The 27,778-nt window shown below is 46.9% G+C and overlaps 1 protein-coding gene across 1 annotated transcript; it reads left to right on the top strand.

Moving 5' to 3' along the window:
* Window positions 1-132: 132 nt before the first annotated feature.
* On the top strand, window positions 133-27,457 carry BDH1 (3-hydroxybutyrate dehydrogenase 1; the record flags this gene model as incomplete). Its single annotated transcript, XM_082839259.1, is given in 9 exon segments — window positions 133-188; window positions 361-525; window positions 8,720-8,771; window positions 8,774-8,794; window positions 9,477-9,587; window positions 25,470-25,502; window positions 25,504-25,569; window positions 26,938-27,348; window positions 27,350-27,457. Coding segments are annotated over 9 exon segments (1,023 nt in total).
* Between the last annotated feature and the right edge of the window lie 321 nt (window positions 27,458-27,778).

The following is a 27,778-nucleotide window of genomic DNA, read 5'->3' as shown; positions in this document are numbered from 1 at the left end:
ACTGAGAATGGGACTCATGGAGCTGGAATCCCTGAAGGGGTGGGACCCTGGGCGCCCCAGTGGTTGCTGCACAGCCTAGTTTGAGGGTCACTGGTCACTGGTGCTACACCCTCCTCATGCTACAAAAGCGTGATGACTCACCCGGGGTTACCCTATGAGTTGGTGGCACAGCTGGAACCAGAACCCAGGTTTCTAGATGTCCCAGCCTCCTGACTCTTTTCATCACATGAGGCTGTAGCTTGAGAGGAGGGTGGCAGGCGGGGACTGCCTAGTGCCTTGACTGAACCTGGGTCGAACAGAGCCCACTTTAACTTTCACAACCTGGAAGGAAAATGGCCCCTTCTGCCTAAACTCCTGAAGGCAGCAACACAATGCTGAGGACACATTTTGTGTTTCAGAACCCACCCGGAGGAGCCTGGCCATTCTGCCTCTCGTGGCCACTGTGCTGACTGCCTGCTTCTCCAGACCCCTGTCACAGCTCCCGAGGAAAACCCTGAATTTCTCTGATAGAGTAAATGGAGCAAGGTAAGAAAATGAAGGGTGGAGGTGACACTTTCTGGGCAAAGCAGAGCTCTTCACACATAATAAGGCTTGACTCTCAAAGGTGTCCCTCAATACCCGCTGTCCACCAGCAAAGGACACTCAGAGGTGTTGTTGGAAGACAGAGACCTTCCCATGTCACACAAGGCACCGAAGAATATCTTTCATCAGATTTTTGTTTTAAACTTTTTATTTTGAAGTAACTCTACACTTATACAAAAGTTGTAAAAATAGTACAAAAGTTTCCCGTAACCCCTTCGCCTAACTTCCCCAAGTGTTAACATCTTACAAAACCATAGTGCAGTTATCCAAACCAGGAAATTACCACTGATATAATACTATTAACTAATCTGCAGACTTGATTCAAGTTTCACCAGATGGCCCACGAATGGACATTTTCCTGGTCCAGGATCCAAACCAGGGTTCCCAGTACATTTAGTTGTCATGTCTCCTTACTCTCTTCCTGTCAGGGGCAGTTCCTCAGTCTTGTTGTTCATGACCTTAACACCTTGGAAGAATGTCTCTCAGTGTGGTCTGCGGGATGTCCTCGTGTTTAGATTCAGGTTTGTGTGTTTGGAAGAAACCCACTCAGGTGAGGTGGTGCCCTTCTTAGTGCATCACCTCAGGAGGCACAGATCTCATTACTTTAATCACCTGGTTAATGACTCTTTTAAAATCTCGCACATGAAACTATAGTTAACTAAAATGTCGTGAGACTTCACTGAACTGCGTGATTTAGAGAAAGCATTAAGTACAAAGTAAACAAGCAGCTCTTCTTCTTTGAGAGCTTCTGGAAATTGCCTTTTCCAAGGGAATTTAGTGTGCTCTGCTACCTCATTTTCTTCTTTTGCAGCTAAAGCAAGGAAAAACATAATGCCCTTTCTTTTATATTTGAGAGGAGTGAAATCAAGTGGCAGGTTAAATTCAAAGACCCAGCAGCTAGAAAATTGATGGTTATTTTCTGTGCCAATAAATATATCTAGAAGAACATGCATTGAGGTTTTTAGCAGCCTTTGCTTAAAAGCATTTCCATAGGATACAGAAGCTTGGTTGGAGGTGAGGCTTCAACTGCTGGAGGACATCATATAAGAAGAGTTGATATCCAATCAAAGAGGGAATGTAGCTTGATTCTGTTAAAGGGCTTTTGAAAGAAGATTTGCTGTAATTTTTTTCAGTGAATGACTCACAGAAATGATAAAATCTGTCTCAAAAATGGCTTTCAGAGATTTCTGGAGATCTTTTTATGGAGGAGAAAATAATCCCAAAGGAAGTTTAAATACTTTTACAAAGATTTTATCCTCAAATTAAAGGGAGTGATACAACCATTCTGTACCCATACAAACATTCTTTTTTTCACTTTAGTACAGTATTCAATAAATCACATGAAATATTCAATGCTTTATTATTTTAAAAAATTAAAGGGAAGTAAGGCATTAGTCAAGCTTCTGGCTCATTTGAAGGGAAAGAAAGGCTATCCTGGGAGACTCTGAGTCTTCTGGAAGGATTGTAGAAATCACCTGGTTAGGCTGAGGGGTTGGGCACAGGGTGGTCAGGGGCAGAGCTGAGTCAGAGTGCATTAGCTGTCCTCCAGGAAAAGTTGTCAGCAGAGGTCAGAGAGGGAGACCCAGATGTGTGAGGTGGAAGGAATGGTGGGTGATCACTGTGCCTGGATCAGACAGGAGGTCTTTGGGTGGCCCGATCATTTTGCTTGAATCTCAGTTGGAAGGGGCCTCATGCTCCAGTCCCCACCTGTGGGTGATCCTTTGATCTCATCCTTAACAAGTGACCTTACAGCCTCTATTTGAATATCTCCAGCCATGGGGTAGTCAGTACCTCTCACAGCAGACCTGTCTTTGGACAGTGCTATTATAAAGTCCTTCTTCATACTGGGCACAAATCTTTCCTCTGTAAATGCCACCCCTTGTTCCTGGGTCTGCCTTCTGTATTCATACTGAACAAGTTAATCTCTTATCCCTGGGGATACTATGCCATCCTAATACCCCTGACTTCTCTTATTGCATCTGCATGTTTTTTCATTGCTCATCTCCCATGGTTTTCCCACTCAGCATCCAGGTTTCCCACCTGAATGATGCCCATTTGGCCTGAGTTCTTTCTTGAGATGTGGTGCCCGAAACAGAACACCCCCCTCCCCTACCCTACACGGCTCAGAGCAGCAGTCACCTGGTACACAGCACCTATCCAGATGAAACCTCCCCAGAAGTGGCCGGATGCGGTCCCTGCCCTGACAACCTGCTCTGCTTCCTGGCTCTATACAGCCCTCAGATTTTGGATTTCTCAAGGCTCTGGCTCCGCCCAGGACACTACTTCCCGGATTCTAGTTACACACACCAGCTGGCTCAGCCCCAGTGCTCAGCTCTGCCTGCCCAGGCATGGCGTGTAATACTCCAGGGCAGCCTGACCTGGGCAGAATGGAGAGTGGCCCTTGCCTTCCTATTCCTGTCCAGCCTAGTCTCACATAGCTTCTTTTGGCGGCCACATCAGTTGTGATTCGTAGTTGATCAGACTAATTTTTTTTCACAGGTGCTGCTGTGTGAGACCTCCTTCCTCCCCAGCTGCCCTTGCGTCATCCACATTTGTCCTTCCTAAACCCATCTTGTTAGATTCAGGCTGTCAAGCTGACTCCTGACTCCTCTCAGCAGAAAGCTGGGTAACTGGTTATTGTTGCTGATTCGTGACGGAAGGAACAAAAGGGATAGAGGCATAGACTGGAAGGAGGGAAGAGAAGCCAGCATTAATGCCTTGGCCAGCACAGGGTGGTGTCTCGAATGTGGCCCGGTGAGTTCCTGGATGCCAGTGCTCCGGGGACCAGCTGGTTCTTCCACAGGCCTGTGGGGAAATGCCGGATTGCAACCTCTCCACCCCATCTGATTGCTCTTCTAAGTTAGGATGGAAATCAGCAAGCTCTCGTCCTCTGAATCTGGAGGCCACCTCTTTGGGATTCACCCCTCGGCAAGTTTACTGCCTACCCTGAGTATAACTTGTACCACCTGTGAGACTGGCATAGCCCTTAGAGTAAGTGGTTTGGGCGACCAGCCGTTTGCTGCCACCACAAGACCCTCCTGGGGAGAGGTGACCCTCCAGGGCAATGCTCGCTATTTTATATTATGGGATTCGGACTTAACCCCTCGGGGGCATTCTTAGCCTTGATAAGCCAATGTATCAGGACTGCATCGCAATTAGAAGGGCAAAGACTTCCAGAAGGCCAGGGCTGGAGAGGTATCAGTGGACCCAGGCTTCTTGTCTTCTTCTGCTCTGTCATCCTGATGGTGGCCCTCACCTCGGCTGCCGCGATGTTCCTCCACCTCCAGCCTCAGTCCAGGCAGGAAGAAGCAAAGCAGCATGGAAGAAGGGAGGAGCTGCCCCTGCATCAGGAGAGCAAAACTCTCCCGGCAATCATTGCAGACTTCTGCTCGCACCTTATGGACCAGGGGTAGGTCACATGATTGCTGGGTAGGCCATAGGCTGGAAAGAATTGGGCACATTGGTACCCCAGACAACATTTTGGTAGTGAGACAAATGAGAAGAATAGATATTAGCAGCAAACAGTAGTGTCTGCCTTGGCTGGGCTGTGGCCTAGGGCTGATTTTGTCCCCAGAGATATTAGGACTTGGCAGTCAAGAGGCTTGAAAAGGAAACCCCATGGGGAAAAAGTCCTTTTTCTCTTTTCCTAAGGCAGCAGTTACAAACTCTGGTTGCAAGTTAGAATCACCTAGAGCGCAGTGGGGAAAAAAAATCCCCGTGCCCCACCCCTGGGGACTCGGATTTCATTCATTAGGGGTGAGGCCAACCATGGGAATAGTTTAAAAAGCTTCCTTGGTTCCTTAGTTCTTCTTCAACTATTTTGGGAAGAATTTCAATCGCATACAAAAGTAGAAAGTAGTAAATTGATCCCTGGTGTACCTGGGCTTCAACAGTTATCAGCTCGTGACCAGTCTTGTTTCATCTGTGTTCCCACCCACTTTCCTCCCCCTCCCTCTACTGGATTGTTTGAAAGCAAATCCTGGACATCATGTTGGTGCTTAGGTATCTATTGCTAAATGGTAAGATCTCTTTTTAATAACGTAAGCACATCATCATGATCGTTTTACCAAGTGATTCTAGTAAACAATCAGGGAGGAGACCCTAAGAACAGCTGCTCTGGACCTACATCAACCAGGCCTTTCCCAGTACTGCCTGTACTGGAATCAGGTGTTGGTTTAACATGCAGATTTCCAGGGGCCACCCCATCCTACTGAATCAGAATGTCAATCAGGGACTTGGGAGCCTGCATTTTAACAAGCTTCCCAGGTGCTTGTTAACTAAAGTTAAAGAATTGAGTGCTAAGGCCTTCCTAGCCCCAAGGGCCCTCTGAACTGAGAATTAGCCGCAAGCCAGGGATCCCGTAGCACCTGCAGGAGCTGCAAAGTGAGAGAAGAAATAAGAGCAGGATGAGGCAGTCCCAGCAGTGGCCAAAGGGAAAGGCTGAGAAACCAAGTGGTGTCCAGGAGGGCGCTCCTGTGTCAGCTGGAGCTCCCCAGCAGTGTTCTTGGCCCTCGCCTTTTCAGGGTTCTGCCTCTTGGGGATTGGGTGTGGAGGGATGGAGCCTTGTGCTCTCTGGAGAAATAGAAATGTGCCATTGATAGCTGGGTATGAGCAGTAGCGCCTGGTATAATACACCCAGAGATAGTCAAGTTTGTGTGGATATATTTGAATATGGGGAAGTGGATTAGAGAAAATCTGGCAACAAATCAGTTTGAAATAATTTTTTTTCTTGCTGTGACCTTTTTGTTACTTTTTAAAATATCAAATAGTACAAAAGGATGGCAGGGGACAAGGACAGTTCTGCCAGGGGCACCTTGTTCTTTTTGTACAGCAAATCCTGGGGTTATGGTAAAACGGTGATTGATTTTAGATAAAGTCATTTAACTAGTTTTGGGTGTAGTGACCATACCACTCTGCTTACTTGTGACCAATGCCCCCACCAGGGGTAGTGTCAGAGAAAGCCAAGTAGGAGCCAGGACTTACATTCTCACCCAGTAGTAATAAGGAACCCTGCCTGCTTGGGGTGGGGAGTGGGGGGTGGAGGAGTGTCAGAGGACACCTAGTAGAGACGGAGAGTTAGGACTTCCTCCATCTCTCAGCAGTCATGAGACCATACACCCCCATACAGTGGAGAGCAGTAGTGAGGCACTCCGACCTCTCACAGCCAGGGAGGTATTGGTGAAGACCCAGTGGGAAGGCGGAACTCCCATCCGTACCCAGCAGTAACTCCTTCCAACTTACTTTATGAAGCTAGTATTAGCTGATTCCAAAACCAGACAAAGACCGTACAAAACAGAGGACTGCAGACCAATAGCCCTCATGAATATAGGTGCCAAAATTCTTAAAATATTAGCCAGTAGAATTCAGCAATATATGAAAAGAATTGTAAGCCATGAAAAAGTGAATTTGTTCCAGGGCTGCAAAGATGGCTCATTGCTAAAAATCAGTTAATGTAATCCACCAAACTGAAAGCCAAAGAAGAAAAATCACATGAATCTATTATTGCAGAAAAAGCAAAGTTTAACATTCATTTGTGATAAACACTCTCAGAAAAATAGGCATAGATGGAAACTTCCTAAACTTGATAAAGAGCATCTATGAAAACCATGCAGCTAACATATTTCCTGGTGAAAGACTGAATGCCTTCTCCCTAAGATGGGAGCAGGACAAGAATGTCCACTCTCACCACTGACTCACCATAGTGCAATAAGGAAGTGCAATAAAGCAAGAAAAGGACATAAAAGTCATACAGGTTGTAAAAGAAGAAATAAAACTATCCCTATTTGCAGATTACATAATTGACTACATAGAAAATCCCAAGGAATCCACAGAGCACTCCTAGAACTAATAAGTGAGTTCAGCAGGGCACAGGATACAAGATAACACGCACAAGTCAGTGTATTTCTATATCCTAGCAATGAACTGTGGATATCAAAATCTAAAATAATACCATTTACAATTGCTCAAAAGAATGAGTTACTTAGGTATAAATACAACAAATTATACAGAATTTGTACATTGAAAACGATACAATACTGATGAAAGAAATCAAAGATCTAAATAAATGGAGACCCACACTATGTTCAGGGTTTGAAAGACTCAAAACAGTAAAGATGTTGACTTTCTCTAAATTGATATACAAGTTTAGCACAATTTCTATCAAAATCCCAGTCAGATTTTTATAGAAAAAGACAAGATTGTTCTAAAATTTATATGAAAAGGCAAAGGAAATAGAATAGCAAAAACAATTTTGAAAAAGAAAAATAAGGTGGGAGCGCATAGCTCAATGAAACAGAGAATTCAGAAATAAAAGCACGTGGATATGCCCAACCAATATTTGACAAAGGTGCAAAAGCAGTTCAATGGTGGAAAGATAACATTTTCAAAAAATGGTGCTGGAGCATGGATATTCATAGGCAAAAACAACCAACTTTGACTTATCTCACATTTTATACAAAAGTTAACTCACGATGGATCATGGACTTAAATTATAAAACACAAGACAAGGGACTTCCCTGGAGGTCCAGTGGTTAAGACTCCGACCTTCCAATGCAAGGGACACGGGTTCGATCCTCGGTTGGGGAACTAAGATCCCACATGCCTCGTGGTATGGCCAAAAAATGAAAAAACAGGAAAAAAAAAAACAAAAACCCAAGACTGTAAATCTTTTAGAAAAAAACAGGAGAAAATCTTTGGGTTGGGGCATAGGCAAAGAGTTCTGAAACTTGACACCAAAATATGATTGATCCATAAAAGGAAAAATTGAATAATCAGACTTCATCAAAATGAAACACTGTTTCTCTACGTAAAGGTCCTGTTAAGAGGATGAAAAGACAAGTTATAGACTAGGAGAAAATATTTGCATACCACATATGCAACAAAGGACTAGCATCTAGAACATATAAAGAACTCTCAGAACTCAATAGTGAAAGAACAAACACTCCAATTACAATAGAATATGCACAAAAGACATAAAGAGACATTTTAATCAAAGGGGATATACTGATGGCAAATAAGCACATGGAAAGATTTTCAACATCATTAGCCATTAGAGAAATGCAAATTAAGACCACAGTGGATAGCTTTACACAGTTACCAGCATGGTTAAAATAAAAAATAGTGATACCACCAAATGCTGGCAAGGCTATGGGGAAACTGGATCACTGCTGGGAATGTAGAATGCTATAGCCACTCTGGAAAACAGTTTAAGAGTTTCTTAAAAAACTGAACATGCAACTACCGTATGACCCAGCAATTGCTCTTCTGGGCATTTACCCAAGAGAAAAACAGGTTCACACAAAACCTGTACAGGAACGTTCCTGGCTGCTTTATTTGTAATAGCCCTAAATTGGAAGCAACCCAGATGGCCTTCAATAGTTGAATGGTTAAACGAACTGTGGTACAGGATACCATAGAGTACAATTTAGCAATAAAAAGGAACAAATTATTGATACATGCGACAATAGACAATCAGATGAATCTCTAGGGAATTACGTTGCGTGAAAAAAGCCAGTTCCAAAAGGTTAATATTCTATGACTCCATTCTTGAAATGACAGAATTATAGAGGTGGAGAACAGATTAGTGGTTAAAGAGGATGTGGGAGTGGGTGTGGCTATAAAAGGGTAACACAAAGGATCCTTGTGGTGGTGGAACTGTTCTGTATTTTCACTGCATATGTCAATATCCTGGTTGTGATATTGTACTAGAGTTTTGCAAGATGTTACCATTAGGGGAAATTGGGAAAAAGGTACAGGGCATCTCTCTGTATTCTTAACTTCATGTGAATCTAGAATTATTTCAAAATAAAAAAACTATCAGGAAGTCATATAAAACCTAAGGGTTAAGACGTTGCATTTGCAGAAGGCTTTGTTAACAGAGGTCTATCACTGGAAGGCTCTTCCTACACAGTGGCAAAAATGTCCACTGCAACTGCTGGCCCACTTTGTCCCAGACTAGTAACCTGTAGGAAACAGGCCCTCCTCCTAAGTGGTACCAGCAGGTTGTCCTCAGGGGTTTGGGGTGGGAGTAGTGGGTAGGGTGGGTACTGGTGCCTGAGGGCCTGTTGAGTGGCTTCCACCCCAGAACAGGGTCTGGTGTGACCACAGCCTCTGCTCATGGCTTTCTTTCCTCTTGCAGAGGCTCGCTGCTGTTCCACTCTGCCTCCTTTGTCCCTGTTGACCGTCGGACTCACACGCTGCTTCGGTGAACCCAGTGAGTGGCAGCCCGGCTACCTGGGAGCCAGCCAGGTGGTCGGAGCCCTTCTCCCTGGGCTCCCAGGCCCTGACCCACCCTCAGAGTAAGGGCTTCAGTGCTTCGAGGGCACTCAGAGCCACTCTCTCACTCGCTGAACAACCCCTGCCCCATCAAATAAAGTTAGGGGTTAAGAGCTTAGACTCCGAAATCTCTCAGTCCTTCTTTCAGTTCCAGGTCTATCGCTAATTATGCTGGGCATTTTAAAATGTCTATTTCCTCACTTGTAACGTGATATAATAATCATACTTATTGTATGGAGTTACTGTGAGAATTAAAATAATGCATGCACAGTGCCTTGCCCATGGTAGGTACTCAGTACTTGACGATGAAGATGACAGTGATGATGGTGATGGTGATGATGGTGATTGTAGATGAGGAAACTGAGGTCCAGAAAGAGGAGGCAACTTCCCCAAGCAATATTGCTAGTTGGTGGTAGAGTCTGGGTTAGAACCTGGTCTCTTGATTCTGAGTCCAAGCATTTCTACTATACCAGGGTGCTTCTCCAAACAGCAAGAGACAAGTGGGGAGGGCCAGGCCTGGCCCACTCAGGAAGCCCTTATTTTTACTGCCTAGAGGAGGCCTGGTCATTCAGCCCTCAGGATCCTGGGTTCCTAATGTGGGGTCTGACCTTTTAAAACAGGTTGCCAGCAAAGCTGTCTTGGTCACAGGCTGTGACTCTGGATTTGGGTTCTCCTTGGCCAAGCATCTGCATTCAAAAGGCTTCCTTGTATTTGCTGGCTACTTGAGGAAGGTAAGAGATGGGTCATCTTCATAATCATTGTCTTTTTTTTTTGCGGTATGCGGGCCTCTCACTGTTGTGGCCTCTCCCCTTGCGGAGCACAGGCTCCGGACACGGAGGCTCAGTGGCCATGGCTCACGGGCCTAACCACTCTGCAGCATGTGGAATCTTCCCGGACCGGGGCACGAACCTGTGTCCCCTGCATCGGCAGGCGGACTCTCAACCATTGTGCCACCAGGGAAGCCCATCATTGTCCTTTTATACATAGTCATTGTTTAGTAGGGTTTTAAAATTGCAATCAAATACATACAAAATAAAATTTACCATCTTAACCACTTTTAAGCGTACTGTTCAGCGGTGTTAAATATATTCACATTGTTGTACGACCATCACCTCCATCCATCCCCATAACACTTTTCATCTTGCAAAACTGAAAGTCTATACCTAATATAAACAATAACTGCCCATTCTCCCCTCCCCTCCAGTCCCTGGCAACCACCATTACAATTTCTGTCTTTATGAATTTGACTACTCTAAGTACCTAATATAAGTGGACTCTTGCAGTGTTTGTCTTTTTGTGACTGGCATAATGTCCTCAAGGTTCATCCATGCTGTAGCATATTACAGAATTTCCTTCCTTTTTAAGGCTGAGTAATATTCCACTGTGTGTATATGCCGTATATTGCTTATCCATTCATCTGTCAATGGACATTTGGGTTTCTTCTACATTTTGGCTATTGTGAATAATGCTGTTATGAACATGAGTGTACAAATATCTCTTCAAGATCCTGCTTTCGATTCTTTGGGGTATATACCCACAAGTAGAATTACTGGATCATATGATGATTTTATCTTAAATTGTTTGAGGAACTGCCACACTGTTTTCCACAGTGATTGTACCATTCTACATTCCTACCAACAGTGCACAAGGGTTCCAATTTCTCTATATCCTTGCCAATACTTGTTGTTTTCTGGGGTTTTTTTCTGATAATAGTCATCATAATGGGTGTGAGGTGATATCTCATTGTAGTTTTGATTTGCATTTCCCTCATAATTTTTGATGTTGAGAACCTTTTCATGTGCTTACTGGCCATTCATAGATCTTCCTTGGAGAAGCATCTATTGAAGTCCTTTGCCCATTTTTTTAATGGTATGTTTTTGTTGTTGTTTGTTGAGTTTTAGGTGTTCTCTGTATATTCTGGATATTAAATCCTTATCAGATATGTGATTTGCAAATATTTTCTCCCACTCTGTGGGTTGCCTTTTTACTCTGGGGATAGTGTCTATGATTACAAAATTTAAAAATTTTTATGAAGTCTAATTTGCCTATTTTTAATTTTGTTACTTGCGCCTTTGGTGTCATATCCAAGAAATCACTGCCAAATCCAATGTCATGAGGTTTTGCCCTGTGTTTCTTCTAAGAGTTTTATTGTTTTGGTCTTACATGTAGGTTCTTGATCCATTTTGAGTTAATTTTTGTGTGTGGTATTAGGTAAGGGTCCAACTTCATTCTTTTACTTGTGGATATCCACTTTTCCCAGTACCACTTGTTGAAAAGACTGTCCTTTCCCCAGTGAGTGGTCAAGGTACACTTGTCAAAAATCATTTGACCATATATATGAGGGTTTATTTCTGGGCTCTCAATTCTATTCCATTGGTCTGTCTTTATGCCAGTACTAGACTATTTTGATTACTGTAGCTTTGTAGTAAGTTTTGAAATCAATAAGTCTGAGTCCTTCAGTTTTGTTCTTCTTTTTCAAGTTTGTTTTGGCTATTTGGAGTCCCTTGAGATTCCATATGAATTTTAGGATAGGTTTCTCTTTCCCTAAAAAAACATCATTACGATTTTGACAGGTATTGGATTAAATCTGTGGATTGTTTTGGGTAGTATTGACATTTTAACAGTATTAAGTCATCCGATCCATGAACACAGGATGTGTTTCCATTTATTTCTTTCACCTTTAATTTCTTTCAGAAATGTTTTGTGGTTTTCATTGTGCAAGTCTTTCGCCTTCTTGGTTAAGCTAATTCCTAAGTATTTTATTCTTTTTTGATGCTATTGTCAATGGAATTGTTTTTGTCATTTCCTTTTCAGATTGTTCATTGTGTGTAGAAATGTGCCTGATTTTTGTGTGACTTTTATCCTGCTACTGTGCTGAATTCACTTGTTATTTCTAACAGGGTTTTACTTTTGTGGAATCTTTAGGGTTTTCTACATGTAAGATCATATCATCTGCAAGCTGATAGTTTTACTTCTTCCTTTCCAGTTTGGATATCTTTCATTTCTTTTTCTTGCCTAATTGCTCTGGCTACAACTTCCAGTAATATGTTGAATAGAAGTGGTTAGGTTGGCCAAAATCAACCGCAGTTTACTATCCATACAGTCTCCTGGAAGTTGCAAGCCTTCAACAGATTCTAGAATTCCAAAGTAGTTACATTAGAGAGATTCTGCCAATGCACTTATTGTCTAGGTGGGGAGACAGATTCCTGGTGGTTCCTAGTCTGCCATCTTCCCGGAATCTTATTTCAAGCTGAGTATTTAATATCAGTACTGCCCAGAACCTGGGCCAGTGTTTGTAGTTGTTTTTTAATTGCCTTCCCAACAACGGGCTCATCTGTTGCTTACAACAGCTGATATCTTTTCCATTCACTTCAGTGTCTCTTGTTCTTCATAGCTTCATTCATTCATTCATTCATTCATTTGCCAAATGCTAATGATGTTCCTGACACTTTGCTAGGTGCTGAAGAAGAGTAAGACCTGATCTCTGTCCCCAAGGAGCATTTTCCAGTGTTGATGGGACAGCCATGCACAGACACAAGTGGAAGAATTAGAGTGGAGAGTGTTCTCAGGGTTGTGCAAAGAATGTTTAATGAGAATGCACAGAAGGAAGGGATTGACTCTGGCATGACAAAAGGGGTGACATTTGTTCTGGGCCATGGAGAATGAATAATGCTGTCATAGGTGGAAACTGGGAGGAATGACCTGTCAGACAGAAGGAGTAACCTAACCATAGGCTTGGTAGTATGAGGCTCCACTGGGACTCATAAAGTGGAATTTAGGATGCATGAAAGGAAGCATTGGGACATGAAGCTGCAAAAGTAATTGGGAGACAATTCCCCTAATTTAGCAAGTTCTGCAACATTTACCACAATCCATTTTTAGAACATTTCCAACTTTCAAAAATTTCCCTCTTGATCATTTGCACACCTACCCACACCTACCTCTAGTTCTAGGTAGCCACTGATTTCTGCCTCTTTAGATTTGCCTTTCTGGACTATTCAAATAAATGGAATCATACAATGAGTAGTCTTATGTGCCAGGTTTATTAGCATAATGTGTTTGAGATTCATTCATATTGTAGAATGTATCAGTAATTCATTCCTTTTTACTACTGGTTGGTATTTTATTGTATGGATATGGTACATTAAAAAATTCACTAGTTGACAGATATTTGGATAAAAATGTTTGGATTTTTGGCCATTGTGACTAATGTCACTATGAACATTCACATACATGTCTCTGTGTAGACATGTGTTTTTACCTGGTTCCTTTTAATGGAATTTAGACACCAACATCTGGGCATTAGATGTTCTCATTGCTAATGGGGCATTGCTGCTCCTTGATCTCCTCAGCGGACGAAGCTAGAGGACGTATATATAATCATACCCACATATATACATATACCCACACTATATCTATTTATATCTATCTCCTATATACATTTCCTATAAATATCACACTCACACACACACAGTTCATGAGGTTATACTGACCTATTCCAATTCAACACAACAGCATTCTTCCTGCTTCCCTCATTCCATATTTGTTTCTTCTTTTCCTGCAGTTAGCATGCTGATTCCCAACTATATTGATATATTTACTAATTTAGTTAATCCTACAATATATACACAAATGCTTCAGAATTGCTACATTCATGCCATTACAAACAGCAAAGCTACTAAGTTGTTGTGTCAGACCAGATCCTGCAAGAAGCAGGTGCCGAAATAGGATTCGATGTACAAGAGCTTGATCTAGGGAATGCCTGTAATGGCTAAAGGGCAGAGAGCAGGAAAAGTCAGGGCAATCCTTTAGACTGCAATGCAGGTCTGTGAAAAGAGGAATAGGTAGGCGCAGGTCAGACTGCAGTTCAGTCTGAGAGTCTTGGCTGGGACGATGGGGACGTCCCCAGCAAAGGTTATTTATTAGAGGAGACCTGCCTTGGGCAGGAATGGCCCTGTACTTTTGTCATGCTTGGCCATTGGCTGAGAGTAACTCAGGCACATATGGCCGTGGCCATGGCATTCATGCCGCCGTGGATCTGAAGTTGCGGCAGCTGGAGACCTTCTGTCAGCTGCTCCCACAGCAGGTTGTCCTGAAAGGAAGTCTACTGTGGCCACCACAGTAGAGCTTAAGATTTCTCTAAAGTGTTTTTTATCTATTGACCAAAGGTATACAAAGCAGTGTTTAAAGTTACTTGGATTAATTATTATTAATTTGAAAAAGTTTGATTCATTTGTTTGTATTTTGTTCCCCCTATTCTTCTTGATTTATTTAATTTTAGAAGATATAAAACATTAACAAGTATCTAAAGTCAAAATTATATAAAAAGGTAAACTCAAAGTAGTGTTACTCTCCCACCTCCTATTTTTTTCTACTCCACTCCATTCTTTCATTTCCCCCTTCTTACACAAATGTGTATACTCTTTTGTACTTAAGAAACTTACCAATATAGCTTGGAAACCACTCCATGTGAATTCACAGGGATCTTCCTCACTTTTTTTAAACAGCATCATAGTACTCCATTGTGTGGGTGGACCATAGTTTACTGCACTGGTTTCCTATATACGCATGAGCATTTAGGTTGTTTTCCAATATCTTGCAATTACAAATAATGCCACAATGAATAACCTTGTGAGTATGTATTTTTCACATATTTTTTGGAGGTTTACCTTTAGGGTAAATTCCTAGGAATGAGATTACTCTTAGGTCAAAGGGTTAATGAAATAAGTCATCATTTTAAAAGATATCCCCCAATTTCCTATCATAGGGGTTGTGTAATTTTATATTCCCACCAGTAATGTATGAGAATACTTGTTTCTGCATACTTTCACCAACAGAGTGTACTTCAAACTTTTGATTTTTGCCAATCTGTTAGGTGAGAAATGTATCTCAATATAGTTTTAATTTGTATTTCTCTTACTGTGAGTGCTTCTTTTACTGTTCTTTAAAGGCATGATCCAGAAGTTGCACATATAGCACCCATGCTGTCACTCTATTGGGCAGAGCTTAGTCACATGGCCTACCTGACTGCTAGGGATTCTGGGAAATGTAATTGGTATTCTGAAACAATATGTACCCTGCTTTAAGTCAGGGGTTTTACTGCTATAGAAGAAAGGAAGAATGGGTATTCAGGACAACTTGCTGTCTCTGCTCAGCGGATGAGACATTTTTCTTTATTTTGAAGACAGTAGGAACCCTGGGAAGGAATTTTTTTTTTTTACTAGGTTTAATATCTATAAAACAGTATCTGTTCAATGTAAAAAACTGAAGAATATGAACAAGTATAAATAGTAATTTGCATTGTCATGGTCTGAACATATTTCTAGATCAGAGAAGAGTTTGTCCTTTTAATTTTTACTTATTTTGCATTATGGAGGTAGTACATATTCCTAATAGATTCAAACAATACAGAAATATGTGGTGTAAAAAAGTGAAGTCTTTTCATTTCAGTCTCTTGCCCCCAAGTAACTGCAATTCATCTGTGCACTGTATTTCTTACTTTCGTTATTATAAACAAAGCCACAGTGAATAGTCTTGCACCTACCTTTCATTAGTAATTCTTAGGAAAAATTTCTAGATGTGAAAGTGCTAGGTGGAAAGGTGTGCAGATTTTAGAATTTATTCAAATCTGCCAAAGTGCTCCCCTCGAAAGCTATACCAGTGCCTACTCCCTCTAATGGTGAAGGGATTTGGGGGGAAATGGGTGTGGCCATGCTTAAGGTTGGGTTCTCTGTATAATGTGGACCTGCCTTAACAGGTCCTGGCAGGAGTCGTGATGCCTCAAAACGCTTTGTGCCTTTAAAATTCCTCCTTCATATATTTAACACCTGTGCCATTGTGCCGGCCTGTCCAGGGACAAGGTGGGAGCACACCTGGACCTAATGCTGCAGAGGAGCTTTCGAGAGGGAGTCAGGGCCTTGGGTGCTAGTCCTAGATCAGCCACTAACCTGGGAACTGGGCAAGCACTTCGCCTCCCCAAGCCCCAGTCTGCTCTTACTTATAACGAGAGAGTCCGACTGGGTGATCTTAGGTCCTTCCACTCCTGCAGCGGTGATTTTATGAGTTAGTGACACGTACTTTGAGGAGGATACCAGGCAAATCACTGCCAGGTTATGTCTGGTGGTGTCCACCTCTTGACTATTACAGTGTCATGGTCTGTCTGTTCTGGTTAAGAGCTAGAGGGGGCAGAAGTCACTAGGGGTCTGAACTAGTTATGCAAACCAGAAAATGGTCAGATCCATTAGGGACTATGGATAAAGTGCTGCAGGAGTTGAAAATGGGAGCTTAGTCTTCCAAGCTGGTTCTGAGATGTTAAGCCGCATGATAGATTCTAGCTACCTCTGCCAAACACTCTGCCTGCTCTTATTTAGTTACCCCTCCTCTTGTGCTTCAGATCTCAGTGCCTCAGGCCAGCTCAGGGACTTGGCTCCACCAGATAGGTGTCTCCACCCTCCCACATCATTAACCCCTCACTCTCTACCAAATCACTTTGGCACATGTACATGCGTGTGCGCACACACACACCACGACACAACTCCACTTCCTGTGTGTGCTACCACCCCATTTCTCTGCTTTCCTTTATAGAAAAGCACCCCGAGAGGGTTTCTTGTACTAGATATTTTCATTTACTTTCCATTTTTTTCCCCAACCTAGTTAGATGGGGCTTTTGCTCCTACCACTCTGTTTATTTGTTTATTCACCAAAAGATGTTTATTGAGCACCTGCTACAATCCAACAACATTCTCTGTTGGAGCTACAGCATGTACCAATTCAGTGACAGGTTCTTGCCCTGTGGAGTTTATGTGGGGGGAGGAGATAGACCAGGAATACAGTAAGTAAGTAAATTGCTTCTCTGTGGGATGATAAAAGCTACGGAGGAAAATAAAGCAGGAAAAGAAGATGGAGGGTGAATGTGGTGCAAGGGTTTTAAAGAGGGAAGAAGGACTTCACTGAGAAGTGAGGGAGCAAGTCATGCAGATGTGTGTGGGAAAAGGGGATGGCCAAGCCAAAACCCCCAAGGAGAGTGTGTGCCTGGGGGGCTAGAGAAACAGCAGGAGGCCTCTGTGGCTGAAGCCCAATAAGTGAGAGGGGCGTAGTGTGAATGAGCATGGGGGGTGGCAGTGGGAAGATTTGTATCGGAGGAGGAAAAGATTGCCTCTCTGGGAGCGCAGGGAAGGCTTGGTGGGCCAAGATGGCATTTCATCACCATCTGTAAGGACGAACAGGAGTTGCCCGTGATGGGCGGAGGTGGCATATCCAGACATCACTGGTACTTTGAGGTAGCTGAAGCCTAGTGCCCTTGTGGAGGAAGAGGAAGGCAGGACCAGACCAGGCGGGGCTCTGAATGCCTCTGATATGGCTTTTATCAAGGATGCCAGCAGCCTCTATTTTGTCAGATCCATTGGCTACTTCTCAGACCATTTTCATACGCAACCTGTCAGCAGCTTTGACCAAACAAACCACTCTCGCTTGTAACGCTTTGTTTCTTGACTTTGTGGACACCCTGCACTCTTGGTTTTTCTCCATCTCCTTTGCTGCCTCCTCCTTTGGCTCATCCTGTAATATTACAACACTCCAGACTTGTTCCTCTTGTCACCATGTTTCTAATACGTGTGATAGATGCTCACATATAATATGTGCTGAGTGTCCTCACATTCTGCCTTGAGGTGTTAGACTGCCTAACGATAAATGCTGAGAGACTGTGAAACCTTTCTGCTGGGACTAGCCCATGACCTGCCTCGATGTTGTAATAAATTGAGGTAGAAGAGGTTGAAAGATTGGAAAGGGTAGTTAGGGTGCTGTGCTGTTTTCCCTCTGGTCTCAACTAAAATGAGGTGGGCTTCAAGAGAGCTTACTTGGAGAACTTACATTTTGTGCCTTGGAGTTTGGAGGTCACAAAATGGTGTGTTAGTGTTTACCAAAAGAAGTCTAAAAGCCCCCAAATGAGGGTGGAGTGGCTCACCTGGAAGCAGAGCAAAGAGAGCCCCTAGAGAGAGGGCTGTCCTTCCACCCAGGCAGGACACTGCCGCCTGGACCTGATATGCACAATGGGAGAGCTGCCTGGAGTCATCTTAAGGGCACCTGTGCAGTGAGACCTCTAGGAGGGTGCGTGTGACTCAGCCAGAAGGGTGTCCCACTGAAGCGCCCAGGCTGAGGGAGGAGATGCCCAGGTAGAGGAGGGAATGGTCCAGTGGAAGGATCTCTGCAGAAACCACAAAAGTGTCCCAAGAAGGGAGGACCAGCTCTTGAGCACCTGCTGTCCCAGGGCTCCAAGAGCAGACAACAGTGGCACCACCCTCAGAAGACTACATCTTGCCCCTTCATTAGCCAGCCCCTGCATGCAGCCCTGGAAGGGTCAGAGATTAAGGAATAGGAGAGGAGGGCAAACTTGAAAATAGTGAGAAGGCCAGCTTCCAGCCCTGCTACCTGGCACCCCACTCCCACTTCCCACAGCCCTGCCAGGCCTGGGTCAGGGCAGGCTCTAAACTGGATATAAATTGTTGTGGTTTTTTTGAATTTTATTTTATTTTATTTATTTTTTTATACAGCAGGTTCTTATTAGTCATCCATTTTATACATATCAGTGTATACATGTCAATCCCAATCTCCCAATTCATCACACCACGACCCGCACCCCCCACTTTCCCCCCTTGGTGTCCATACATTTGTTCTCTACATCTGTGTCTGTATTTCTGCCCTGCAATCCAGTTCATCTGTACCATTTTTCTAGGTTCCACATATATGCGTTAATATACAATATTTGTTTTTCTCTTTCTGACTTACTTCACTCTGTATGACAGTCTCTAGATCTAAACTGGATATAAGTTTGAGAGTTTGGGTATTCAAGCCAGACTGGACAGGAGTTATTTGATTAGTAGACTGAACTGGACTCCCTGCCAAAACAAAGAGGTTCTCTGTTATCTGAGAATGAGTGGAAAAGCTACAAGACTTGCCTGAAATTTCATCCAGGGGTGGTAAAGTAGCTTACAGACGAAGTTTAAAGGGGTAGTGAAAGAAGTGGGTTTATCAATACACCGGTTACACGGGCACCAACACAGGAGGACCGAATGCTTGTCCCTGAGCAGCAAGACAGACATGGACAAAGACAGAAACCCTGGAGCCAGGGGGGCAGTGTGGCCCGGGCAGCGCAGCCTGGGCCCCGGGACAGGTGGATCCGGAAGGGGACAGACTGCCATAGTCTGCGGGCTGCGGGCTGAGGGGGGATGGGAAAAGTTTCCTTTGAACAGCAGGACGTGCAGGCTGCTCAGAGGCAGATGAGGACTCCTGGGAGGAATGTCTGGAGAAGGTGGGAGGGTGGGGTTTCTCTCCTGGGGCCTGAATGCCGAGCCTGAAGCTGTGGGCTGTGAGACTAACCCCCGGTTTCCTCTGTGAGAAGGCTCTTGGCTGCCAAGCTAAGTTCCTGCCGGGACCCTGGCCTAGAGTGAGGGGCTTCCCCGGGAACTGCAGGGACATTGGCTTGATGCTGGCAGGAGGCACAGGAGAGGTCTGGCGCGGGGCCCGAGAGCTGCTGCCAGATGGCAGCAGGGTTAACGAAGTCCAGAGGAGGAAATGTCACTCAGCTCTCGATAGCAGCTGGAATCCATGCTATCGGGAGTAGACATCAGCGTCCCTCGGAGACTCAGGCCACGCGGGCTCTACCCCAAGGGGCATTTGAGGAACCACGATATGAAGACTGCATTAAAGCAAGATATGTGTTTTCCTAATGTCCACGTGCTGTCTGTGGGAAAGAGAGGTGTCTGTGGGCACCAGCCCCTCCAGCCTCTGGACTTGAAGATGGCGTCCAGGGAGCTCTTCTCTGGTGCAGCCCTCTGTGGGGATGGCAGCAGGAGCTCCAGGCTCATCTGCTCCCCCATAGCTGGAACACCATGTCGTTTGGGAAGACTGGCATACCAGCGGGGTTCAGCGTGGACTGAGCCTCACACCTGGCTGCTCTGTGCAGAGGTGACGCTGGATGTGGCTGGCATTCCTGGTGCTACACCGTGCTGCTTCTTCCAGGGCCACTGGGGAGGCCCTCTGGAGAACCTGGGGTTAGGGTCCTCCTGGTTCAAACCACTGACACTCAGCCCAACCTGCAGAGAACTTTCCACCGGTGTATGCTGACCATCCTCGTGCTTCCCGCTCTGGCCTTCCTGGGGATGTTTGTTTCAGTACCAGATGTAGCCCAGGCAAGCCCTCGGCTGAGAGTAGGCATTTCTCCATCACTTCATCCTCTGGCAGCTACTCCTTTCCTCTCATAAGATGCATCACTGTTCTGTAGACCACTGAGAAAAGTCACTACCAATTAAACTATGACTGACAGTGCTTAATTTTCACATCGATCGTAGCTCATCCCTGTGGTGAAAAAAGTATGTGTCATAGAATCCAGGAAATATGGTAATACAACCTGCTTAGGACGTGAGGACTAATGAGATAATGCATGTCAAATGCTTAGCACAGTGTGAAGCACAGTAAACAATAAATGATGTCTAGTTCATTCAAATCCTCCAGCAGCTCACCCCTGACCCCAAGCAGACCGCTGCCCACCTCTCCTGCCTCATGTCCCACCACTTCCTCTGCCTCTGCCCTGCCTGCAGTGGCTTACGGCAGGACCGTAGTGCCCCTCCTCCTGAAGTGCCCCATCCCCAGGCCCCCTCTTGTTAATGTCCTCAGCTGGCACTGCCTTCGGAGGTTCTTCCCTGCCCACCCCACCTTCTGTGCAGCCTCCCACCTCCCACAAGCTTTCATACAGCAACGTCACCCCGTATTCTTTGCTTACCCATCTGCCTCCTTTCCTAAAACTTGACTCTTTGCGAACAGAGGCTGAGTTATTTATTTTTGTGTCTGTGTTCTTAGCACAGTGCTGGAACATGACAGAGGCCCAAGAAATGTTTGCCGAGTGAATGACACTTTTCTCCTGTTTAATAATACCTGAATTTGCATAGAGCTTTGTCATATAACAGGTTTTTTTAAAAAGCAATTTCCTCATTGCATTAACCTGAGCAGGTCAGGACAGGTGGCGATGCCCTTATTTCCAACTGTAGCTGGAACAACTGGGCACCTCTTAAGGGATGCACCTGAGTACACAGACCCTGGTTCTTGTTGTCCTCTGCCGCCAGGGCAGAATCACCTCCATTCCCTGTACTAGTCTGGCCAGTTAGCCTAACCGGGCAAGGCGGGGAAGACCCTGGGTTGCAGGGGGAAGCACTCACCCCCTGCCCTTGGACTGGGCTTAAACCCCAGCACCACCCTGACACACAAACCTTTCCCTGCTGCTTTTTTCTGCTCGATGCATTTCAGGAAGGGTTGTTAAACCACTCACCATGACCTTACTTAACCAATACTGCATTTTTTGGAAGAAAGATGTGAAGATTTTTAGGTCTGAAAAAGAAAATAAATCTGTCAGATACGTGGTTGTACATGTCTCTCTCTCCCTCTTTCTCTCTCTTCCTGCCCCCCTCCCAACTGTCTTTTTCCTGGTAAAACAGTGCAAATTCCCGCCTTCTCAGGCAATACTGTCTTTGACCTCCAGGTGGTGCCCTCCCTGAGCTTTCAGACCAGATGCTTTTCCTAAGCTGGTGGCCGCTCTGACTCGTACTCCACCCATCGACCCCAGCAGGAACCCTCCGGGAGACAAGTGCATTCTCCCCACTCCCCTTGCCCGCACCGTGGAGGGCACATTTTGATGGCGAGTTTGATGTCTTTCACCCTGGCTCTGTGGAACAGTTGCTGCCAAAGCCAGGGGAGCCAGCCGTGGTGGTGAGATGAAGGGCGTTGTCCGATTAGAGCTGGTGAGCCATCTGCCACGAGCCCCTTTGCTCCCCAGCAGGGCTCTGAGGGACTGGACATCCAGAGCCTGTAACCAGCCCACTCCTCCCCACTGCAGGGAAAGGCCAAGTGAGTAGACCAACGAGCAGGCTGTGGGCCTGGCCTGATCTTGAAACCATCCCTTATCTTGCATTCAGTAAACATTTATTGAGTGCCTACTGTATACTTGGTAGTGTGCTGAGCACCCGAAAGGGTATGAGCGGGGAGGAGAAGTTTGTAGTTGGGCACCAGCCAAGTGGAAGTCAGTGGCTTCACGGTGGGACCTATGAGGAACAGTTATAGCACTGGAGACATTATGCCACGGACAGGGAAGTCCCTACATCTGGGGCACCCTTGGTCTGGGAGTGAGAAGACTGGAGTTACTCTGGGCTTAGCCTCTTACTAGAAGTGTGATCTTGGGCTTGTCCCTTCACCTCTGAGGGTCTCAGCTTGTCCATCTGTGAGGCTCACATGTCAATCTGACCATGGCAGGGGCATTTCAACTAAAGCTGCTCTCAGGCTGAGGGGCAGGGGAGCTGAGCGGAGCCAGGAAGCAGTGGAGGCAGGAGGGGCTGTGATGTCAGAGGAGTGGCAGGCTGTTTAGGCTCAGAGAGGGCAGAGTCCTTGGTGGAGAGTGGGTGAGAAACATGGGAAAGGAGGCCTCGCACGCCCCACTCCGGAAGGGAAGCATAGGAGCAGGAGGTGGTTGACTGAGGAGGAGAGTCTGCTGGAGGGGGTCAGATCAGGATGGAAGGGGAGGAAAGAGACTGTGACAGGGAGACCCGGGAGGGCTTCTCCAACAACATAGGGGGGAGGCAACAGGGACCCAAACTAATGCTGTAGACACAGGAAAGAAGGCACCGATTCTGAGGACGCAGCAAAGGAAGGCAACAGCAGAACAGGGTTAAGTGCCAGGGCTGTGTCCTCACACAGACCTGGGTCCTAATGCCCTCCTGTCCACTGGTTAGCTGGGTGACACTGAGCAAGGTGCTTAACCTCTCTGAGCCTCGGTTGCCTCATCCAGATATGGAACAATTTAGTATCTATCGTACTTTTTTATAGGTTGGTTGTGAGGATCAGGAGAATGAATGGATGCAAAGTGCCTAGTTCAGGGCCTGGCAGCTGTCCTTTTGATCTTTCTCAGTAATAGTAATAGTACTCTTGACTCATTAGATGGGGAAGAGACAAAGGGGCTGGAGGAGTTGAAGATGACAGTGAAACTACTAGCAAGCAAGAGGAGCAGGCTTGGGCCACTGGGCGCTTGGTGTGTTGGTTGGTTAGGATGAGTTGGGGACCTGTGGGACATGCAGGTAAGAGCGATGGTCTGGAGGAGGAGGTGGGGTTGGGAGGAGCCATGACTCCCCGGGGGTACATTGGAACAGTTACTCGGAGGTGGCGATGGGGCCGTTGCAGGAGAACAACTGTCACCCAGACCAGCAGGAATGTCATGAGTTTATTCAGAATGCTGGCTGAGGACTCCAGTGAGCTCCTTCGTCCACAGACCGTTGCTACTTATCATGTCGTCAGAGTTGTGATCCAGGAACAGTGTGCTTCCACAGGTCAAGTTCAGTTAAACTTTTTTCGTTATCGGTGTCAGATGTAATTAATTTTTAGCCGGATAAAAGGACTGTATGTATTTTATGTTGTGTGATACTGAGCCATATGAATCAAACACAAAGCAGCCGGAAATTTCCATGAACATAAAGAAGAGGAGGCTGCCTAAGCATTGAGTGTCATCTGAGGGAAGGTGCACTAGGACAGGACGTTGGGGGGCAGGTGGAAGAAAGGGGTCAGGGAAGATGGAGGAGATGCTTGGGTATCATTAATGCGAAGGGAGGAGTGAGGGTCAGGATGCATAAGTGGTGTAACCACACCAGGTGCAGGGGGAGAGGTTGAGGCCAGTGAAGATGGCGGGGGTGAGGGATGAGGGAGACGTCCTTAGCATGGGCCGCCCTCGACACCCTGGAGCAGCATGGGGCTGGGACCCAGAGTGGCAGAGAACTGGGAAACTGGAGAGTGTAGCTTGTGTTCTCAGAAGCCTGGCTATGGAGGGAAGGAGAGCAAGACGGTGGTGTGAGGGGGTAGCGTGATTAAGAAAAAGTTCTTTGGGATATGGGGACATGGTATTTACAGACAGTCATTCACCTGACAAACATTTATTGAGCATCTGCTGTGTACAATGGTGAAGGGAGGGAGCCGGGGCAAGGGAGGAGTGGAAGTTGCATAAGAGAGAAAATGCATGGCTGATGGTGTGGAAGGTGGAGCGTGAAGTGGCAGCATTGACAATTGGTGAGAGGCCTTCTGCTTCTCCTGGTGACAGGAGTGGGGCAAAGACTTGCAGGGGACAGTCTGCAGTGGGGGGGGCGGGGGGGGGAGAGGGAGTGGCTGCGTGAGGTCAGCCCTGAGCGCTGAGCCGGGGGAGGCTTCGGCTTGGCCGCGTGGGGAGTGGGGGTGAGAGCGTCAGGAGCACTTTGTTAACCAGCCATTTCCTTCCTCTAATAAATGACCTTAATTTTCCATAATTGAAGGAGAAGGCACCAGAGGTCAGTTGAGGAAGCTTTAATTTGGGTAACACGAAGGAAAGAAGCTAGAGACCAATTACTCTGTCATTTACACAAACTCATTTCCATGATTAACTAGGGGTGACGCAGGGCCAGAGTTCCCACAGGCAGGGGTCAGCCCCCCAGGAGGAGCACCTTCAAGGCCACGGGAGACTAAATCCTGAGGGATTCCACAAAGAAGAGGCAGGGCCCCGCTGTCCTGAGGCTCCAGCCCATCCAGTCCTTACACCCAAAAGACAGCTCAGAGGGGGCCCTGCAGCACAAGGCTGCCTCCTCATTGCCCCGTCCCCCAGTTCAGCTCTGCCTCTGCCTCAGCCCCACTGGTCACACCAGAGCCAGGCTTCCCCCTTGGGTCCTCTGGTTCCCTAGCTGTGAGAGTAGTAATCAGGCTAAACGGACTCCAGTAATCCTTCCAGCACATAGTTCTCTGAGTCTACTTATCTGGCCCTTAGCTGGCCTTGCAGGAAACAGTCAACCCAAGTACACTCAGAGAGTGTATGTTTGCTCTGACCCTGTACTAAGCCCCATGGGACCACACAAAGCTGAGGGGTGTTCGCTACCTGCAAAGACCAGGTGTGTCCATTGTTCATATTGATGAACAGCTTACCAGGTGCCAGGGGCTCACCACATGACACCCAGCCAATAGTGCATGGTTCACAGAGGATGGAGTAGTGGGTAGGAGGGTCTTGGAGTGGAGCTGGACTGGGGCCCCCCCCAACATCAAGGCTTAGCTGAGCCTCTAACTTGCTGTGTGACCCTGGACGCCGTGTCCCCTCTGGTCCTCCAGAGAGGGCTTGGCCTGGAAGACTCCTGAGGTTCCCCTGGTTTCTGGCATGAGGGAGAATACAAGTGAAGGCTCAGAGGCAGGAATGAATAAACAGGTGCCCAGGTGCAGGGAGTGGGATGAGACTGGAGGGAATAGGGTAGAGACAAGTGAGGTGAGGTGGGGCTCCAGGCTGGAGGAGGGCTGGGTCACGATGGGTCAGAGAGTCGCTGCAGGCAGAAGTGAGATGAGAATTGGACACGAGACTGAAGGGACGGTTACAGCCAGCAGCTTAGGCCTCTCCATCTCCTGTCATTCCTGGGTGACTCTAGAACGTGTCCCGAGAGCCTTGGACAAGAAGCTGGCAAGCTATGGGGGAAAGGAATGGAAGTGAGGAGGGGAATGGCCTGCAGGCTGATGGGTGATATCCAGAGGCCAAGCCCTGTGATGAGTGCGGTTCTGTCCCCTCCTGTCCAGGCTTGTAGGGCCTGGTTAACAATGCGGGCATCTCAGCGTTTGGGGGATGTGGAGTTCACCAGCACGGAGACCTACAAGGAGGTGGTGGAAGTAAAGCTCTGGGGCACAGTGCAGGGGACAAAACCCTGTCTCCCCCTCATTTAGAGGGCCACAGCTGAGTTGGAAAGGGACCTTCTTCCTGCCCCCGGGCCTGCTCTACCTTTTCATCTTTGCTCAGAATGGAAATAGGTCTCATTAGACTCAACATCCACTGCCCTCACTGGCTGAGTGCATGACCCCCAGGGGCCACACTGGGCCGTGGATGGTGACCAGCGGGGGTGCCCTGGACGGGGCGGGCAGAAAGGGATGTGTGATTTTCAGAAAGCAGAGCAGGTAAGAGGTCAGCAGTCTGCACCAAAGGCTAAAAGATTACATTTGTAATCCCCGTCTGGGAACCTAATCTAGACAAATAACCACCTTTGTGCACAGAGCTGTGTGTACACATCAGGTATGGACAGGGGTGTGGTTAAGTAAATGTTGGTATATCCATTCTATGGGTTACTATGCCATAGTTAACCCATGAGACAATTGTGGTAGTAGGTGAAAATAATCATAGTAATAATCAAGATTAGAAATTGCCAAAACAAACGCCCAAACCACGTTAGGTGGCCAAATGTAAGCAAACCACCTAAGTCACTGACTCAGATTTTCTCCCCATAGTAGCAAACGATTATGGCAAAAAGGGGAAGACCCATACCGTCCACCCCAGTGTCCCAGCAATGACAGGAGGAGCCCAGAGAGCAGCGGTAGGGTTTCGGAAGAAAACCCCAATCCTTCAGCAGCTTCCAACATAGAGGTTTCTGAAAGGTGTCTCCTCACAGTGCCCAGGTGGGGCTGTGCCTAAACTTCCTGGGTGCATACCCAGGGCGAGTGGGTCTCAAGTCTGCCTGGGCTTACCGGGCAGGCTGGATGGCTCCTCCATCCCCTGCCCCATGGCTGGGAGAGGCTGTGGTCAGCTCCTAGCACCCCCAGGCTGGGCCTATGGGAGAACTTCTCCAGCTCCCCACTCTCCCGGTGCCTGAGACTCTGTCCGCATGTCTTAGCTCTGCAGTCAGCATCAGAGCCCCGCCCCTGCCTGCTTGGCGACAGAGCCCGACCAGGTGATAACAATTTGGGGTTACTGGCAATAGGAGAACATGGCAGGCGAGACAGAGCTCGCTGTGTGTTGCTCATTTTACTGTGCCCTCCCACTATGTAGGCCTGCTTTCCACTCTTTCCTCCTCCCCTGTCCTGCCTGGGAACAGCCAGCTACCCAGGAAATACCAGAGATGCTGACGCTGATGTGTGGGCCTGAGCTGGCCTTCATTATAAGCGAGGGGGCCCCCTGACCCTGGCTGGTTCAGAAGGCGGAGCCCCAGCCTGACAGGCCGCAAAATAGCTGTCGGGGGCCAGGAGGCTGGGTTCTGGCCAGACCTCCAGAAACATGCCAGGCCCCAGACCCTCTGCAGGTATTGTTGCGTGAGCAGGAGTTTGCTGTCTTGCTCCGCAGGCTGCGTGGTCAACACCAGCGGCATGCTGGGCCGCATGGCCCACGCGGCCGGCGCCCCGTACTGCGTCACCAGGTTTGGGGTGGCTTTCTCCGACTGCCTGCGCCACGAGGTGCACCCACTGGGAGTGAAGGTCGGCGTGGTGGAACCCGGCAACTTCATCGCCACCACCAGCCTCCACGGCGCTGACCGCATCCATGCCATCGCCAGTAAAATGTGGGACGAGCTGCCTGAGGGGGTGCGCAAGGACTACGGCAGGAAGTACTTTGACGAGAGGGTCGCGAAGATGGAGACCTACTGCAACAGCGGCTCCACGGACACGTCCCCCATCATCAGCGCTGTCACCCACACCCTGACCTCCGGCTACCCCCTGCACTCGCTACCACCCCACGGACTACTGCTGTTGGGTGCGAATGCGGATCACGACCCACTTGCCCGGAGCGATCTCCGACAGGATCTACATACACTGAGGAGTTTAGCACTGGCCTCTGTTGTGCAGCCCTCGGGGGAGGGAAGAGGACGGAGGGAGGGAGGGGGAGGGGCTTGTGTCATGACCTCTTGATTACCCACTTGTGGATTATCCCAGTCCCAGGGGGACCCACTACCAGTCTGAGCGTTAACCAGAGCAGGCAGCCCAGCTCAACTCGTGTGCCCAGTGAATGGCTCGGGCCTTCTCAACTGGGGTGCAGAGTGGTGGGCAGGGCCCACAAACCTCAGGGCAAACATGGTGAATCTGTCTTTCTGGAATTGATTTTATACAACGATTTTAGGTAGACATCTTTATATTAAAA

This window comes from Leucopleurus acutus, assembly GCF_964270905.1.
Source record: "Leucopleurus acutus genome assembly, chromosome: 5".
Classification (NCBI taxonomy): domain Eukaryota; kingdom Metazoa; phylum Chordata; class Mammalia; order Artiodactyla; family Delphinidae; genus Leucopleurus; species Leucopleurus acutus.
Note: the sequence above shows the minus strand (reverse complement) of the source record. Positions and strands in the feature narration are given on the sequence as shown.